Source organism: Oncorhynchus mykiss, chromosome 29 (assembly GCF_057628025.1).
Source record: "Oncorhynchus mykiss isolate SJ-2025 chromosome 29, ASM5762802v1, whole genome shotgun sequence".
Taxonomy (NCBI): Eukaryota; Metazoa; Chordata; class Actinopteri; order Salmoniformes; family Salmonidae; genus Oncorhynchus; species Oncorhynchus mykiss.
The window spans coordinates 11,214,020-11,229,634 of record NC_143050.1 but is presented as its reverse complement, the minus strand read 5'-3'; the positions used below and the strand labels follow the sequence as shown (position 1 = coordinate 11,229,634).

Here is a 15,615-nt window from a genome sequence, read left to right as displayed (position 1 = left end):
ATCAGGTCCCCAAACTTTCCATATAATCATATTCTTTATGATCTAAAAGGAAAAACTGATATTAGATCAGAACTCCTACTCAGAGGCTTTGTGGATAAAACTCACCTGTATGTGCGACCCTGCTCCCCAGACGTCCAGGACGACAACAGAACCAGCCTGACAGACATTGGCATTCAATTAAGCAAAAATAATCAACAAAGTCGTTAATTTAATTTAATGTTACATTCCTACCACAATTTTGGCACAGATTTAATAAAATCACAGAATTCAAGGCAAAGACTGCAATTAAGACTTAAATTACATTTGGGTTAAATATCACATCTTGTACATCTTTTACATACTCATGTAAAAATTATACGTTGCACAAGTGCTCACGTAAACTGTAGTGTAGGGCTCTGTACTGTAAGATGTAGTGTAGGGCTCTGTACTGTAAGATGTAGTGTAGGGATCTGTACTGTAAGATGTAGTGTAGGACTCTGTACTGTAAGATGTAGTGTAGGGCTCTGTACTGGAAGATGTAGTGTAGGGCTCTGTACTGTAAGATGTAGTGTAGGGCTCTGTACTGTAAGATGTAGTGTAGGGCTCTGTACTGTAAGATGTAGTGTAGGACTCTGTACTGTAAGATGTAGTGTAGGGCTCTGTACTGGAATATGTAGTGTAGGGCTCTGTACTGTAAGAAGTAGTGTAGGGCTCTGTACTGGAAGATGTAGTGTAGGGCTCTGTACTGTAAGAAGTAGTGTAGGGCTCTGTACTGGAATATGTAGTGTAGGGCTCTGTACTGGAATATGTAGTGTAGGGCTCTGTACTGTAAGATGTAGTGTAGGGCTCTGTACTGGAATATGTAGTGTAGGGCTCTGTACTGGAATATGTAGTGTAGGGCTCTGTACTGGAATATGTAGTGTAGGGCTCTGTACTGTAAGATGTAGTGTAGGGCTCTGCACTGTAAGATGTAGTGTAGGGCTCTGTACTGGAAGATGTAGTGTAGGGCTCTGTACTGGAAGCTGTAGTGTAGGGCTCTGCACTGTAAGATGTAGTGTAGGGCTCTGTACTGTAAGAAGTAGTGTAGGGCTCTGTACTGTAAGAAGTAGTGTAGGGCTCTGTACTGTAAGATGGAGTCTAGGGCTCTGTACTGTAAGCTGTAGTGTAGGGCTCTGTACTGGAAGATGTAGCCTAGGGCTCTGTACTGTAAGATGGAGTCTAGGGCTCTGTACTGTAAGATGGAGTGTAGGGCTCTGTACTGGAAGATGTAGCCTAGGGCTCTGTACTGTAAGATGTAGCCTAGGGCTCTGTACTGGAAGCTGTAGTGTAGGGCTCTGTACTGGAAGCTGTAGTGTAGGGCTCTGTGCTGGAAGATGTTGTCTAGGGCTCTGTACTGGAAGCTGTAGTGTAGGGCTCTGTACTGGAAGCTGTTGTCTAGGGCTCTGTACTGTAAGATGTAGTGTAGGGCTCTGTACTGCAAGGCTCTGTAGGCCTCTGTCACAAGAAAAGTAGTCTACACTTAAATAGGTCTTCCTCAAGAACTTCTTATGCAATAAAAACATGCCATCTCATGGCTGTTCTTCATCTATCGTCCTTGGCTATTATGGATGATATCAAACTCCCTTTCTGCCGACTGTTAGATGTGGTATATTCTGAATTATTACTCAATTCTATTCTAGCTTCTAGTTTCATGACACTGGCAACTGTCTTGTCTGTCTCCGCTCGGTTGGAGAAACTGGTCTGGTGAAAAGCCCTGCTCCGCTGTGTCTTTTAAACAGGAAAGACAGATGAATGTCTATCTGTGTTACACACAGTGGACTTGATACATTTAGCATATATAACAATTGCTTCCCATCTCATCCCAAATATGAAACTCCTATATGTACAATAATTGTGATTTTGAACAAAATGATCAAATCATCTCATTTTAACTCTGGAATATGCATGTGGTTAAAAGTACCAATTGTTCAAAGAGTAGCGAGGAGACGTTAAGCCTAAAATGTATTGAAACTGGGGAAATCACTTGCCATTATGCCACCAAATGGATGTTTAATCAACCATTCAGAGCCCCGCTGCGTTATAATTAGCGTGTGGAGGCGCCCATTCCCTCCTATATAGCTTCAATTACGCAGCCATTCATATGCATAACTTGTATTCTTTTTTTTAAGGCCTTTTAATTGGCTGAGTGGTTTTTGTCGTTCTATTCAATCAGACTTCCTGCATTTTCAGCAGAGAGACAGACATTTACTAACCTCTCCTGACTGAGAGCAAGGAGGAAGAAGTGTTTGTTTTGACAGAAAGTGAAATGCTATCCTGATTGTGGGAAATTATGATATAATACACATGTCCTGTAGGCGATAGGCCCAAACATTTGTCTGGAAAGAGAGTTACTGTGGGTAAATAATAAACTCTCATTGATTCCGTGGCTTCGAAGTACAGTACATGACATAACTCAACTACAGTAAACATTGTTTTGTAGCTGCTGGCATCATGCATGATTTACGCAATCCATAAAGGAACTGACTGTGAGTGGAGTCACGTTTTCATGCAACCATAAGCTCCTACAGTTTTCTGCTTCAGTCTCGTTGTTCCATAACATTAGATCATCACTGCTCATTTCTTGCAGTCCACAATGCTGCTTTCACAAGATATTCTGCTCTGTCTCCCTGTTGTTCCAGTGTCATAAGATCTACAGACGTGTGCTCCTGACCCTGTCCACCCCCTGGGACATTACCACTGTGGGAGCTTTGTCTGCCCCCTGGGACATTACCACTGTGGGGGCTTTGTCTGCCCCCTGGGACATTACCACTGTGGGGGCTTCGTCTGACCCCTGGGACATTACCACTGTGGGGGCTTTGTCTAACCCCTGGGACATTACCACTGTGGGGGCTTCATCTGCCCCCTGGGACATTACCACTGTGGGGGCTTCATCTGCCCCCTGGGACATTACCACAGTGGGGGCCTCGTCTATGTAACACAGAACAAGGTTGTCCAAAGCCATGTGGCTCCTCTTCTGAGGACCATCATGGTCCATGGAGCACTGTATCAAACCAGGCTCGCTGGCTCCTTTAGCACAGCACAGGGTCACCTTGGTGAGTAGAGTATCCAGGGGTTGAAGGGAATGCATCCAGACAGGCAGGAAGTCCCAGCTCCGCAGCCTCACTGGCAGACAGCCTGGCCTGTGTACCTGCAGCATGTTCACCACAGACACCAAGAGGAGGGCCGCAGCGACGGGCACGCCCACCCCAGCCATTATCTGCCAGCCTGCCATGGAGAGGGCGAAGACAAGCGAGGGCAGGAGCAGGAAGCACAGAAGCAGGTAGAGTACAGCGAACCAGCGATACTTGGCCGTGCGCTGCCCCAGAGTCCTGGCCATTCGGATAGGCAGGCGGGTGGTGGGCACAGGGTACCACAGCAGAATGCCCAGTATGTTGAAGAAGAAATGACACAAGGCAACCTGTAGAACAGACCAGGGTAATGTAATGAGAGAGATATGATGGAACAGAAGACCCTGTAAATAGACACGCCCCCCCTCCCCCCGTGCTTCTACATCTGCATTGCTTGCTGTTTGGGGTTTTAGGCTGGGTTTATGTACAGCATTTTGTGACATCGGCTGATGTAAAAAGGGCATTATAAATACATTTGATTGATTGATTGATTGATTGGAAAGGATAACAAAAACAGTAATGTAAAGTTCCAGTGTAAAAGGATGAGATACCTGGAAAGCTGCGGCCAGCTTGTCCCCTGGGCTTGCCAAGGCTGCCAGGATAGCTGTGGTGGTTGTACCAATGTTTGACCCCAGGGTCAAAGGGTAGGCACGTTCAATGCTGATAACACCAATACCTGAGAGCACAAAGTACAATGGCATCACAGAGCCATGTGATGGGGCTGCAATTCCATAGACTGAAGCTTTATTTAGTAGAGGAATCACATGGTTGGTGAGGAGACAGCATTATCTAGTTCCAGGTAAGGAACTGCTGGCTGGAGCAACAACACGTCTGATAAGTTGATCCTCAACACTGGGGCCCCTCAGGGGTGTGTACTTAGTCCCCTCCTGTACTCCCTGTTCACCAACGACTGCGTGGCCAAACACGACTCCAACACCATCATTACATTTTCTGATGACACAACAGTGACCCCCACCCACATGTACATGTACCAAGAGGCTCCTCAACCTGATCACCGACAACGATGAGACAGCCTATGGGGAGGAGGTCAGAGACCTGGCAGTGGGGTGCCAGGACAACAACCTCTCCCTAAATGTGAGCAAGACTAAGGAGCTGATTGTGGACTACAGGAAAAGGTGGGCCGAACAGGCCCCCATTAACATCAACAGGGCTGTAGTGGAGCGGGTAGAGACTTTCAACGTTTCCCCCTCAGGAGACTGAAAAGACTTGGCATGGGTCCCCAGATCCTCAAAAAGTTCTACAGCTGCACCATCGAGAGCAAATGCTCGGCATCTGACCAAGGGTAGTGCGAACGGCCCAGTACATCACTAGGGCCAACCTTCCTGCCATCCAGGACCTATATAATAGGCGGTGTCAGAGGAAAGGCCATAAAATTGTCAGAGACTCCAGTCACCCAAGTTATAGACTGTTTTCTCTGCTACCCCCAGGCAAGCGGTACCGGAGCGCCAAGTCTAGGACCAAGAGGCTCCTCAACAGCTTCTACCCCCAAGCCATAAGACTGCTGAACAATTCATAAAATCGTCACCAAACAATCCCCCCCACTCTTCTTGTACACTGTTGCTACTGCTGCTCGCTGTTTATTATCTATGCATAGTCACTTCATCCCTACCTACATGTACAAATTACCTCAAACCTGTACCCCCGCACACTGACTCTGTACCGGTACCCCCTGTATTTAGCCTCGTTGTTGTTAGAATATTGTGTTACTTTTTATAATTTTTTACTTCAGTTTATTTAGTAAATATTTACTTAACTCTTCTTGAACTGCACTGTTGGTTAAGGGCTTGTAAGTAAGCATTTCACAGTAAGGTCTACACGTTGTATTCGGCGCATGTGACCAAAAAAGTTGAATTTCATTTCATTTGAATAGCAGTAGCTATTCTGTGTGAAAGACTTTGTCTCCGTGCCTGCACAGCAGATCCTAAACTCCAGGGGATTAACCAGCCCAGAAATAAGGATTCCATGGAGCCACAGCTCACTCCCATGCTCCGTGGGAGAGTCCAGCCACTGTGCAGTTAATTATTGCTGATCTCAGAACACTGAGGTAGATCTATCCCCCAGAGAGTGCCGGGGATTAGACAGCATGAAACGGATCCTCCACTCTCTAGCAAATAATACACCTGGCTCTATCATCAGACACACATAATTAATTCCCAAACAAAACCAAACTTAATTCATATTAATATAACCTCTTGTTTCTCCTGTAAGTGTTTCATCAACAAATAGAACAAAAACAAGCCCTGCATTATTCAATTGGGTTAATGCCCCCCCACATAAAAAAAGTGAAATTCATGAGAAAAGTAATACCTCACCAAGGCTTAAAGAGAAACTAGTGCCACCACCTCATGAACTCATATGTGTCACTATCACCACCAGAGGAATGAGTCATTTGATCTCCTGCTCAGGTCAGCTGGCTACAGAATACCTTCAGCTTGGAAGATTACAGGGCCCGTATTCTTAAGCGTCTCAGAGTAGGAGTGCTGATCTAGGATCAGTTTTGTATATTAGATTATAATGACTAAGATTACATAGACGGGGGGCTGATTCTAGAGGATTCAATCAGATTCGCTCTAGCCGATTCCTGTTGTTTAGCTGATTAGCTGTTGTTTTGACATGTCGGAGGTGGAACTGTTGAGTTGTCAAATCCAGAAGCGGCGCTATACCTAAAGCAAACATTGCCATTGGCTGCACGGAGTTACGTTAAAAGAAATCCCTGCCATTGGCTCACGTTAAAATAAATCCCTGCCATTGGCTGCACGGAGTCACGTTAAAATAAATCCCTGCCGTTGGCTGCACGGAGTCACGTTAAAATAAATCCCTGCCATTGGCTGCACGGAGTCACGTTAAAAGAAATCCCTGCCATTGGCTGCACGGAGTCACGTTAAAATAAATTCCTGCCATTGGCTGCACGGAGTCACGTTAAAAGAAATCCCTGCCATTGGCTGCACGGAGTCACGTTAAAAGAAATCCCTGCCATTGGCTGCATGGAGTCACGTTAAAAGAAATCCCTGCCATTGGCTGCACGGAGTCACGTTAAAAGAAATCCCTGCCATTGGCTGCACGGAGTCACGTTAAAAGAAATCCCTGCCATTGGCTGCACGAAGTCACGTTAAACGAAATCCCTGCCATTGGCTGCACGGAGTCACGTTAAAAGAAATCCCTGCCATTGGCTGCACGGAGTCACGTTAAAAGAAATCCCGTGCTGCCTTGTTTATAAGTTCTAACCCTGGAAAAGAAGTAGTAGTTTATTACAGTTTTACAGGTGGGCCGTGCTTGGGAGCTAAAAAATTCAGACCCCTTGACTTCATGCACATTTTGTTACGTTACAGCCTTATTCTTAACTTGATTTTTTTTTATATCATCAATCTACACACTATACCCCATAATGACAAAGGAAAAACAGATTCCATTACATAAGTACTCAGAATACTTTACTCTGTACTTTCTTTAAGCACTTTTTGGCAGCGATTACACCCTCAAGTCTTCTTGGGTAAGACACAACAAGCTTGGCACACCTGTATTTGGAGGGAGTTTCTCTCATTCTTCTCTGCCGATCCTCTCAAGCCCTGTCAGGTTGGTTTGGGAGCGTTGCTGCACAGCTATTTTTAGGTCTCTCCAGAGATGTTCGATCAAGTTCAAGTCCGGGCTCTGGCTGGGCCACTCAAGGACATTCAGAGACAACTCCTTCAGAGACCACTCAACACAGAGGGCACTCCTGTGTTGTCTTGGCTGTGTGGTTAGGGTCGTTGTCCTGTTGGAGGGTGAACCTTTGCCCCCGTCTGAGGTCCTGAACGCTCTGGAGCAGGTTTTCATCAAGGATCTCTGTACTTTGCTCCGTTCATCTTCCCCTCGATCCTGACTAGTCTCCCAGTCCCTGCCGCTGGAATACATCCCCACAGCATGATGCTGCCACCACAAATGCTTTGGCGAAAGGATGGTGCCAGGTTTACTCCAGATGTGACGTTTGCCATTCAGGCCAAAGAGTTCAATCTTGGTTTCATCAGACCAGAGAATCTTGTTTCTCATGGTCTGAGAGACTATAGGTGCCTTTTGGCAAATTCCAAGCGGGATGTCATGTGCCTTTTACTGAGGAGTGGCTTCCGTCTAGCCACTCAACCATAAGGGCCTGATTGGTGGAGTGCTGCAGAGATGGTTGTCCCAACTCCACAGAGTAACTCTGGAGCTCTGTCAGAGTGACCATTGGGTTCTTGTTCACCTCCCTGGCCAAGGCCCTACTCCCCCGATTGCTCAGTTTGGCCCAGCGGCTAGCTCTAGGCAGAGTCTTGATGGTTCCAAACTTCTTCAATTTAAGAATGATGGAGGCCACTGTGTTCTTGGGGACCTTCAACACTGCAGAATATTTGTGGCACCCTTCCCCGGGTCTTTGCCTCAACACAATCCTGTCTCAGAGCTGTATGGACAATTCCTTCAATCTCATTGTCGCGACCTGATCGGTTTCACCTGTCCTTGTAATTGTGTCCACCACCCTCCAGGTGCCGCCCATATTCCCTATTATCCCCTGGGTACTTAGAGTTGAAGTTGGAATTTGACATACACCTTAGCCAAATACATTTAAACTCAGTTTTTCACAATTCCTGACATTTAAACCCAGTAAAATGTCCCTCTCTTAGGTCAGTTAGGATCACCACTATGTTTTAAGAAGGTGAAATGTCAGAATAACAGCTTTTATTTCTTTCATCACATTGCCAGTGGGTCATAAGTTTACATACTCAATTAGTATTTGGTAGCATTGCCTTCAAATGGTTTAACTTGGGTCAAACATTTCGGGTAGCCTTCCACAAGTTTCCCACAATAAGTTGGGTGAATTTTGGCCCATTCCTCCAGACAGAGCTGGTGTAACTAAGTAAAGTTTGTAGACCTCCTGGCTCGCACATGCTTTTCAGTTCTAACAACAAATTTTCTACAGGATTGAGGTCAGGGCTTTGTGATGGCCACTCCAATACCTTGACTTTGTTGTCCATAAGCCATTTTGCCAATACTTTGGAAGTATGCTTGGGGTTGCGACCAAGCTTCAACTTCCTGCCTGACTGATGTCTAGAGATGTTGCTTCAATATATCCACATAATTTTCCTTCCTCATGATGCCATCTATTTTGTGAAGTGCATCAGTCCCTCCTGCAGCAAAGCACCCACACAGCATGATGCTGCCACCCCCGTGCTTCACGGTTGGGATGTTGTTCTTCAGCTTGCAAGCCTCCCCCTATTTCCTCCAAACATAATGATGGTCATTATGGCCAAACAGTTCTATTTTTGTTTCATCAGACCAAAGGACATTTCTCCAAAAAGTATGATATTTGTCCCCATGTGCCGTTGCAAACCGTAGTCTGGCTTTTTATGGTGGTTTTGGAGCAGTGGCTTCTTCCTTGCTGAGCAGCCTTTCAGGTTATGTCGATATAGGACTCATTTTACTGTGGATATAGATACTTTGTACCTGTTTCCTCCAGCATCTTCACAAGGGCCTTTGCTGTTGTTCTGGGATTGATTTGCACTTTTCGCACCAAAGTACGTTCATCTCTAGGAGACATACCGTCTCCTTCCTGAGCGGTATGGCGGCTGCGTGGTCCCATGGTGTTTATACGTGCGTACTATTGTTTGTACAGATGAGCGTGATACCTTCAGGCGTTTGGAAATTACTCCAAGGATGAACCAGACTTGGGCTCTACAAAATAAAATCTGAGGTATTGGCTAATTTGTCTGGATTTCTTTTGACTTTCCCATGATGCCAAGCAAAGAGGCACTGAGTTTGAAGGTAGGCCTTGAAATACATCCACAGGTACACCTCCAATTGACTCAAATGATGCCAATTAGCCTATCAGAAGCTTCTAAAGCCATGACATAATTTTCTGGAATTTTCCAAGCTGTTTAAAGGCACAGTCAACATAGTGTATGTAAACTTCTGACCCACTGGAATTGTAATACAGTGAATGATAAGTGAAATGTTCTGTCTGTCAACAATTGTTTGAATAATGACTTGTGTCATGCACAAAGTAGATGTCCTAACCGACTTGCCAAAACTATAGTTTGTTAACAAGAAATGTGTGGAGTGGTTGAAAAACGAGTTCTAATATCTCCAAACTAAGTGTATGTAAACTTCCTACTTCAACTGTATACCTGTGTTCTCTTTTTGTCTGTTAGTCTTGTTTGTCAAGTCAACCTGTGTGTTGTCTCAGCTCCTGCTTTTCCCCTGTCTCTTTGTTTCTTGCCCTCCTGGTTTTGACCCTTGCCTGTCCTGACTCTGAGCCCGCCTGCCTGACCTCTCTGCCCTGCACTGACCCTAAGCCTGAATGCCGTCCTGTACCGTTGCCCTCTACTCTGGATTATCGACCCCTTCCTGCCTTGACCTGTTGTGAGCTTGCCCCTGTTGCTTCAATAACCTTTGTTACTTCAACACAGTCTGCATTTGGGTCTTACCTGAAACCTGATACTCATGGATTGTTTTATTCTCTGACATGCACTGTCAACTGTGGGACCTTAAATAGACAGGTGTGTGCCTTTCCTAAATCATGTCCAACCAATTTAATTTACCACAGGCGGACTCCAATCAAGTTGTAGAAACATCTCAAGGATGATCAATGGAAACAGGATGCACCTGACAATTTCAAGTCTTATATCAAAGGGTTTTTATTTTTATTTAATGTGCAAAATAAATGTAAAACCTATTTTCCCTTTGTCATTATGGGATATTGTGTACAGTTTGCTGAGGATTTTTTTCAAATGTAATCCATTTTAGAATACATAACAACATGTGGAAAAAGTCAAAGGGTCTGTATGCTTTCTAAAGGCACTGTATGACCTAAATAAAAACAATGATATGCTTTGTAGGTACCGGTAAATGACTTTGAATCTAGTCCTAGATCAGCACTCCTATGAGCCCAGAACTTACAAAGTGATCTGCATGGTAAATAGTATTCGTAACACTCACCTATGAGAGGAGTGATGGCAGAGGTGAACACTGAGCTGCTCTGAACCACAAAGGTCATGCCAGCCCCCACTAGGATGGCCAGGTAACCTGCCAGCCAGCCAAACGGGTAGGGGAAGTCTGGAGGAGGGGAGAGAGGGGAGATTCAAATTATTTACAGTATGTGGAGTTTCAGTAAAGAGCTTTCAAGGGAAATACAGTGGGGCAAAAAAGTATTTAGTCAGCCACCAATTGTGCAAGTTCTCCCACTTAAAAAGATGAGAGAGGCCTGTAATTTTCATCATAGGTACACTTCAACTATGACAGACAAAATGAGAAAAGAAAATCCAGAAAATTACATTGTAGGATTTTTAATTAATTTATTTGCAAATTATGGCTGACTAAATACTTTTTTGCCCCACTGTATGTCAGATGCTGGGATTGTTATTTTATGCTGCCAAACATACCCTCGTAAAACTGACTATCCTACCGATCCTCGACTTTGGCGATGCCATTTACAAAATAGCCTCCAACACTCTACTCAGCAAATTGGATGCAGTCTACCACAGTGCCATCCATTTGGTCACCAAAGCCCCATATACAGTACTACCCACGACTGCGACCTGTATGCTCTTGTTGGCTGGCCCTCGCTTCATATTCGTCGCCAAACCCACTGGCTCCAGGTCATCTACAAGTGTTTGCTAGGTAAAGCCCCTCCTTATCTCAGCTCAATGGTCACCACAGCAGCACACACCCGCAGCACGTGCTCCAGCAGGTATATTTCACTGGTCACTCCCAAAGCCAATTCCTACTTTGGCCGCCATTCCTTCCAGTTCTCTGCTGTCAATGATTGGAAGGAACTGCATATCTCCCTCACTAGCTTTAAGCACCAGTTGTCAGAGCAGCTCACAGATCACTGCACCTGTAAATAGTTCATCTGTAAATAACCCATCCAACTACCTCATCCCCATACTGTTATTTATTTTGCTCCTTTGCACCCCAGTATCTCTACTTGCACACTCATCCTCTGCACATCATCTCATCATATCACTCCAGTGTTTTAATTGCTAAATTGTAATTATTTCGCCACTATGGCCTATTTATTGCCCTGCCTCCCTTATCCTACCTCATTTGCACACATTGTATATATATGTTTTTCTATTGTATTATTGACTGTATGTTTGTTTACTCCATGTGTAACTCTGTGTTGTTGTTTGTGTTGCACTGCTTTGCTTTATCTTGGCCAGGTCGCAGTTGTAAATGATTGTTCTCCACTAGCCTACCTGGTTAAATAAAGGTGAAATAAAAAAATAAAAAAACAAAATATTTTACTGACTGCATAATCTACCTCTGTGTTTAATTACAGCTTTGTTTTCCTCACACAACCGAAGTGTATCTATGCTTACTAAATGGCTACGTAGTGCTTATGTAAAAGCTGTGCAGAGCCTATGGGCATCACCTCTAATAAGCTATGCAGAGCCTATGGACACCCCCTCAAATAAGCTATGCAGAGCCTATGGACACCCCCTCAAATAAGCTATGCAGAGCCTATAATGGGCCCCACCTCAAATAAGCTATGCAGAGCCTATGGGCCCCACCTCTAATAAGCTATACAGAGCCTATGGGTCCCACCTCTAATAAGCTATGCAGAGCCTATGGACACCACCTCAAATATATATTATTTGCAATCATACACAACAGGGAGGGAAAAAATAAATCAGAACTATGTTTTCTGATCTCAATCTTCCAGTCACATTTATATTACACCCACCTGTGTTGATGATCCTCTGGATGGCCTTAGCCACCTGGCCTTGGAGCAGGGAATTGAGCAGCTTGACCAGCAGCAACAAACAGGTGCACAGGAGCAGAAGAGAGCAGGCTAGCAGAATGAGGCCTACCGCCAGGTCGGACAACCACGAGTCCACAAACAGATGGCTGCCTAGGGACATCAAGGACTGGTTCAGTCTTTCCTTTTATCTGTCAAGATGATCTGTCACTAAGGCCCCACTACGGGTCCAACTAGGGCCCGCAGCCCCAGGACTGTAGCAGAAGCAGAAGCAGTATGACTGTCACTCAATTCCAAGAATGAAATGAATACATTGATTTACATTTTTCTATATTTACAAGCAGAGTCATGTTCTGTGTTGTCCAGGTTGTTGCATTGCTTTGCCAGCAGGGTTGTACTGACGTACAGTTGAAGGAATCACCAACAGAAACATTCACAGAGGACTGCAGGGGGATGAGAGAGAAACATCTGTCTCTGAAACAACCAAACCAGTGACTCCAGATATTTTGCATATCAAGAGAGGCCTGTGGCATTTGGTCTTACCGTTAGGATGTGATTCTTACACCATACCCTCACCAGACTCCTGTTACTCATGGCCTCATCTCCCATGGCGATGCCTGTGATGACAGACTTGTCCAACTGTAAGGAAAAACGGGAATAAAACATGATATCGCGAGGTGATCAAAGGAAGGATGAATGATCCAAAGACAAGCTCATAAGTCTTTCTACATTCCTGGACATGTGACTCGTGTTTGACCAAAGACACACAGTGCAGACCCACACATTTTGCCCAAACCAGACAGTACCTTTTATGATGAGTTTGGTGAGTGGTTCAGTGCCTGAATGATGAGTTTTGTGAGTGGTTCAGTACCTGAATGATGAGTCTGGTGAGTGGTTCAGTACCTGAATGATGAGTCTGGTGAGTGGTTCAGTACCTGAATGATGAGTTTGGTGAGTGGTTCAGTAACTGAATGATGTGTCTAGTGATTGGTTCAGTACCTGAATGATGAGTCTGGTGAGTGGTTCAGTACCTGAATGATGAGTTTGGTGAGTGGTTCAGTAACTGAATGATGAGTCTGGTGATTGGTTCAGTACGTGAATGATGAGTTTGGTGAGTGGTTCAGTAACTGAATGATGAGTCTGGTGAGTGGTTCAGTACCTGAATGATGAGTCTGATGATTGGTTCAGTACCTGAATGATGAGTTTGGTGAGTGGTTCAGTCATGACCTTGAGCATCTCTGGGGCCTTATCTCCAGAGCTGATGTGGAAGGTGTCAACTACAGCCTGAGACAGTCTTCTCAGCAGGCCTGTGGTTGCCTCCAGGGGCAGTAGCACCAGCACTGACAGCCAGTTAAAACAGTCATGCACCGTCGCTCCAGCAAATGCCCTGTAATGAACAGGCCATGTTATTATAAATCATGCATGATGCCAAACTGTGGCGACACTTGGTATAGGGTTTGCTTAAATCCTTAGGAATTACAGGAGAGGAGGATACACAGCCATTTCTTACCGTTCAAACTCATCCCTCTCTCCAGCCTGCATCAGAGCAACGATGGTGTTGGTGACAGACGTCCCAATGTTGGATCCCATGAGGATTGGGATGGCAGACCTCACATTGAGTACTGCACAAGCAAGGAGTAAAACAATAAACCACTACTCATCTATATTACAAAGTCAATCTTTTTTATAGAAATACTCTTTCATCTTCTATTGAGGCAACATGTCAATAAATACCTTTCATCTTGTATTGAGGCAACATGTCAATAAAAACCTTTCATCTTGTATTGAGGCAACATGTCAATAAATACCTTTCATCTTGTATTGAGGCAACATGTCAATAAATACCTTTCATCTTGTATTGAGGCAACATGTCAATAAATACCTTTCATCTTGTATTGAGGCAACATGTCAATAAAAACCTTTCATCTTGTATTGAGGCAACATGTCAATAAAAACCTTTCATCTTCTATTGAGGCAACATGTCAAGAAACACCTTTCATCTTCTATTGAGGCAACATGTCAAGAAACACCTTTCATCTTCTATTGCAGTTGCTCCTCCAGTAATCCAGACCTATTGTGTAGTATAATGCAGTACAGTAGAGGTTTTGTGTGTGTGTGTGTGTGTGTGTGTGTGTGTGTGTGTGTGTGTGTGTGTGTGTGTGTGTGTGTGTGTGTGTGTGTGTGTGTGTGTGTGTGTGTGTGTGTGTGTGTGACTTACGGCCCGAGGAGACGAGGCTGACGACAATGGAGGTGGAGGTAGAGGAGCTCTGGACCAGAACCGTCACCAGGATTCCCACCACCAGCCCTGCCACCGGGTTGGACAGTATGGCATTGTCGTTGAAGATGTCCCCAGCCACCTTACCTGTCCGCCCAGTGGGGAACACACCACTTACATTTACAGCTGTGCGGTAAAGGCTAATGATTGTTATTTTTTTATGCCAATCTATAAAGTTTTGTCTCATGTAGTCAGAGATTGAGGGGAGAGTAGTCATACATTAATGGACTAGGATGGATGAACCTGAATGAACCTTGAGGAAGGATACCTCCTGCTAACTGGAAGGCAGAACTCAGGACATCCAACGAGCAGACGAACATGTACAGGAAGAGGAAGAGCAGGGGGATCTTGGAGACGTTGATGAAAACTGATCTCATTCTCTCTGCCTGAGTCTGGGACATTGACGAAGCAATATCTGCAGGTTAAAAATAACAAGTTCCCGGCATCTCAGATAAGCTGTTGTCATAGTGAGATGAACTATTAGTTGGTTAATAGATAACCATGCATGAAAACAAAACATTCTGAATTAAATGGTTTACTTTTCAACATTATGCCTGGAGTGTTGCAGGTAAATCAGTCACACTATATTCCATTCCTGAGTGTGTCAATCCTCTCCTCCACTTACCATGTGCTTTTTTGAGTGGGGATTCAGGCCAGGTTTTTGGGGGGTCGGGAAGGATGTCTCCGTCTCCGTCCAGGTGTGACTGTTGTCCCAGGTATTTCCTCTTCACCAGAGCACATGATGAGTCCTGGAGGGGCATGCTGTCATGGAACACGACCAGTTGAAGTAATACATGTCCAGTTGAAGTAATATAGAAATGACATTAGTGACCACAGTAAAGTCAAATTACTGCTTCGGCGAGCAATCGTTCTAAAGAATGGACCCCACAGAACCTTAGGAATATGACAATAAGCCAGTTGGATCAGTTGACTGAGGTCAGGTGAAATAAGACTTTAATGATATAAATATTATTTTGTATGAAGTAGTCAACATTGCATTCATTCTTGATTTATTTATTTTTTAATTTAAAGGGTGTAGATTTTTGTATCGTAGTGTGCACCTTGTGGATCTACAGCTTTTAAAATACAGCTCGAAACGCTGTTTCTGCAAAGCATAGCGGCACTATAAAGCCTGGTGGTAGATGAAAGGTTTAGATCCTGTTTTCACTGTCTCTGGGGCTGCTGAGGAGGCTGAACATCAAGCCAGTAGTCTTCCACTTCAATAATTCAAAGTCTTTACATCTGTGGGTACAAAAAGATCTCCAATGCCAGTCGAAAGCTCTCTAATCCCTTTGATTAAAAATACACATCTAGATAGCACATGCTGGCTCACATCCCAAACAATGGATAATGTTAACAGGGCCCACAGAGAGAGAGACAAAATAATTTGGTCATGAAAACATCGATTAGATTAGTGACAGCTAATAGATAGACTTGTCTTACCGTCTTATGCCCAACACTTTACCACC

The 15,615-nt window shown here is 44.5% G+C and overlaps 1 protein-coding gene across 1 annotated transcript; it reads right to left on the bottom strand.

Annotated features, from left to right (window-relative positions):
• Positions 1-1,473: 1,473 nt before the first annotated feature.
• On the bottom strand, positions 1,474-15,615 carry LOC110510200 (sodium-dependent phosphate transport protein 2A). The gene is made up of 11 exons (XM_090226259.1): positions 14,772-15,615; positions 14,415-14,561; positions 14,090-14,233; positions 13,382-13,493; positions 13,063-13,258; positions 12,415-12,510; positions 12,194-12,314; positions 11,857-12,024; positions 10,110-10,226; positions 3,698-3,822; positions 1,474-3,436 (listed from the first exon to the last, which is right to left on the bottom strand). Exons 1-11 carry the CDS (start codon positions 14,905-14,907, stop codon positions 2,669-2,671), a joined length of 2,130 nt encoding a protein of 709 aa, XP_090082385.1. The 5' UTR covers positions 14,908-15,615; the 3' UTR covers positions 1,474-2,668.

Excerpts from the sequence above, each read along its gene's own strand:
- LOC110510200 (XM_090226259.1), bottom strand. The coding sequence starts at position 14,907 with ATGCCCCTCCAGGACTCATCATGTGCTCTGGTGAAGAGGAAATACCTG. Across the intron at positions 13,494-14,089 it reads CAGCCTCGTCTCCTCGGGCC|TACTCAATGTGAGGTCTGCC; the intron begins GTAAGTCACACA and ends TTGCTTGTGCAG. Across the intron at positions 3,437-3,697 it reads AGCTGGCCGCAGCTTTCCAG|GTTGCCTTGTGTCATTTCTT; the intron begins GTATCTCATCCT and ends TCTGTTCTACAG.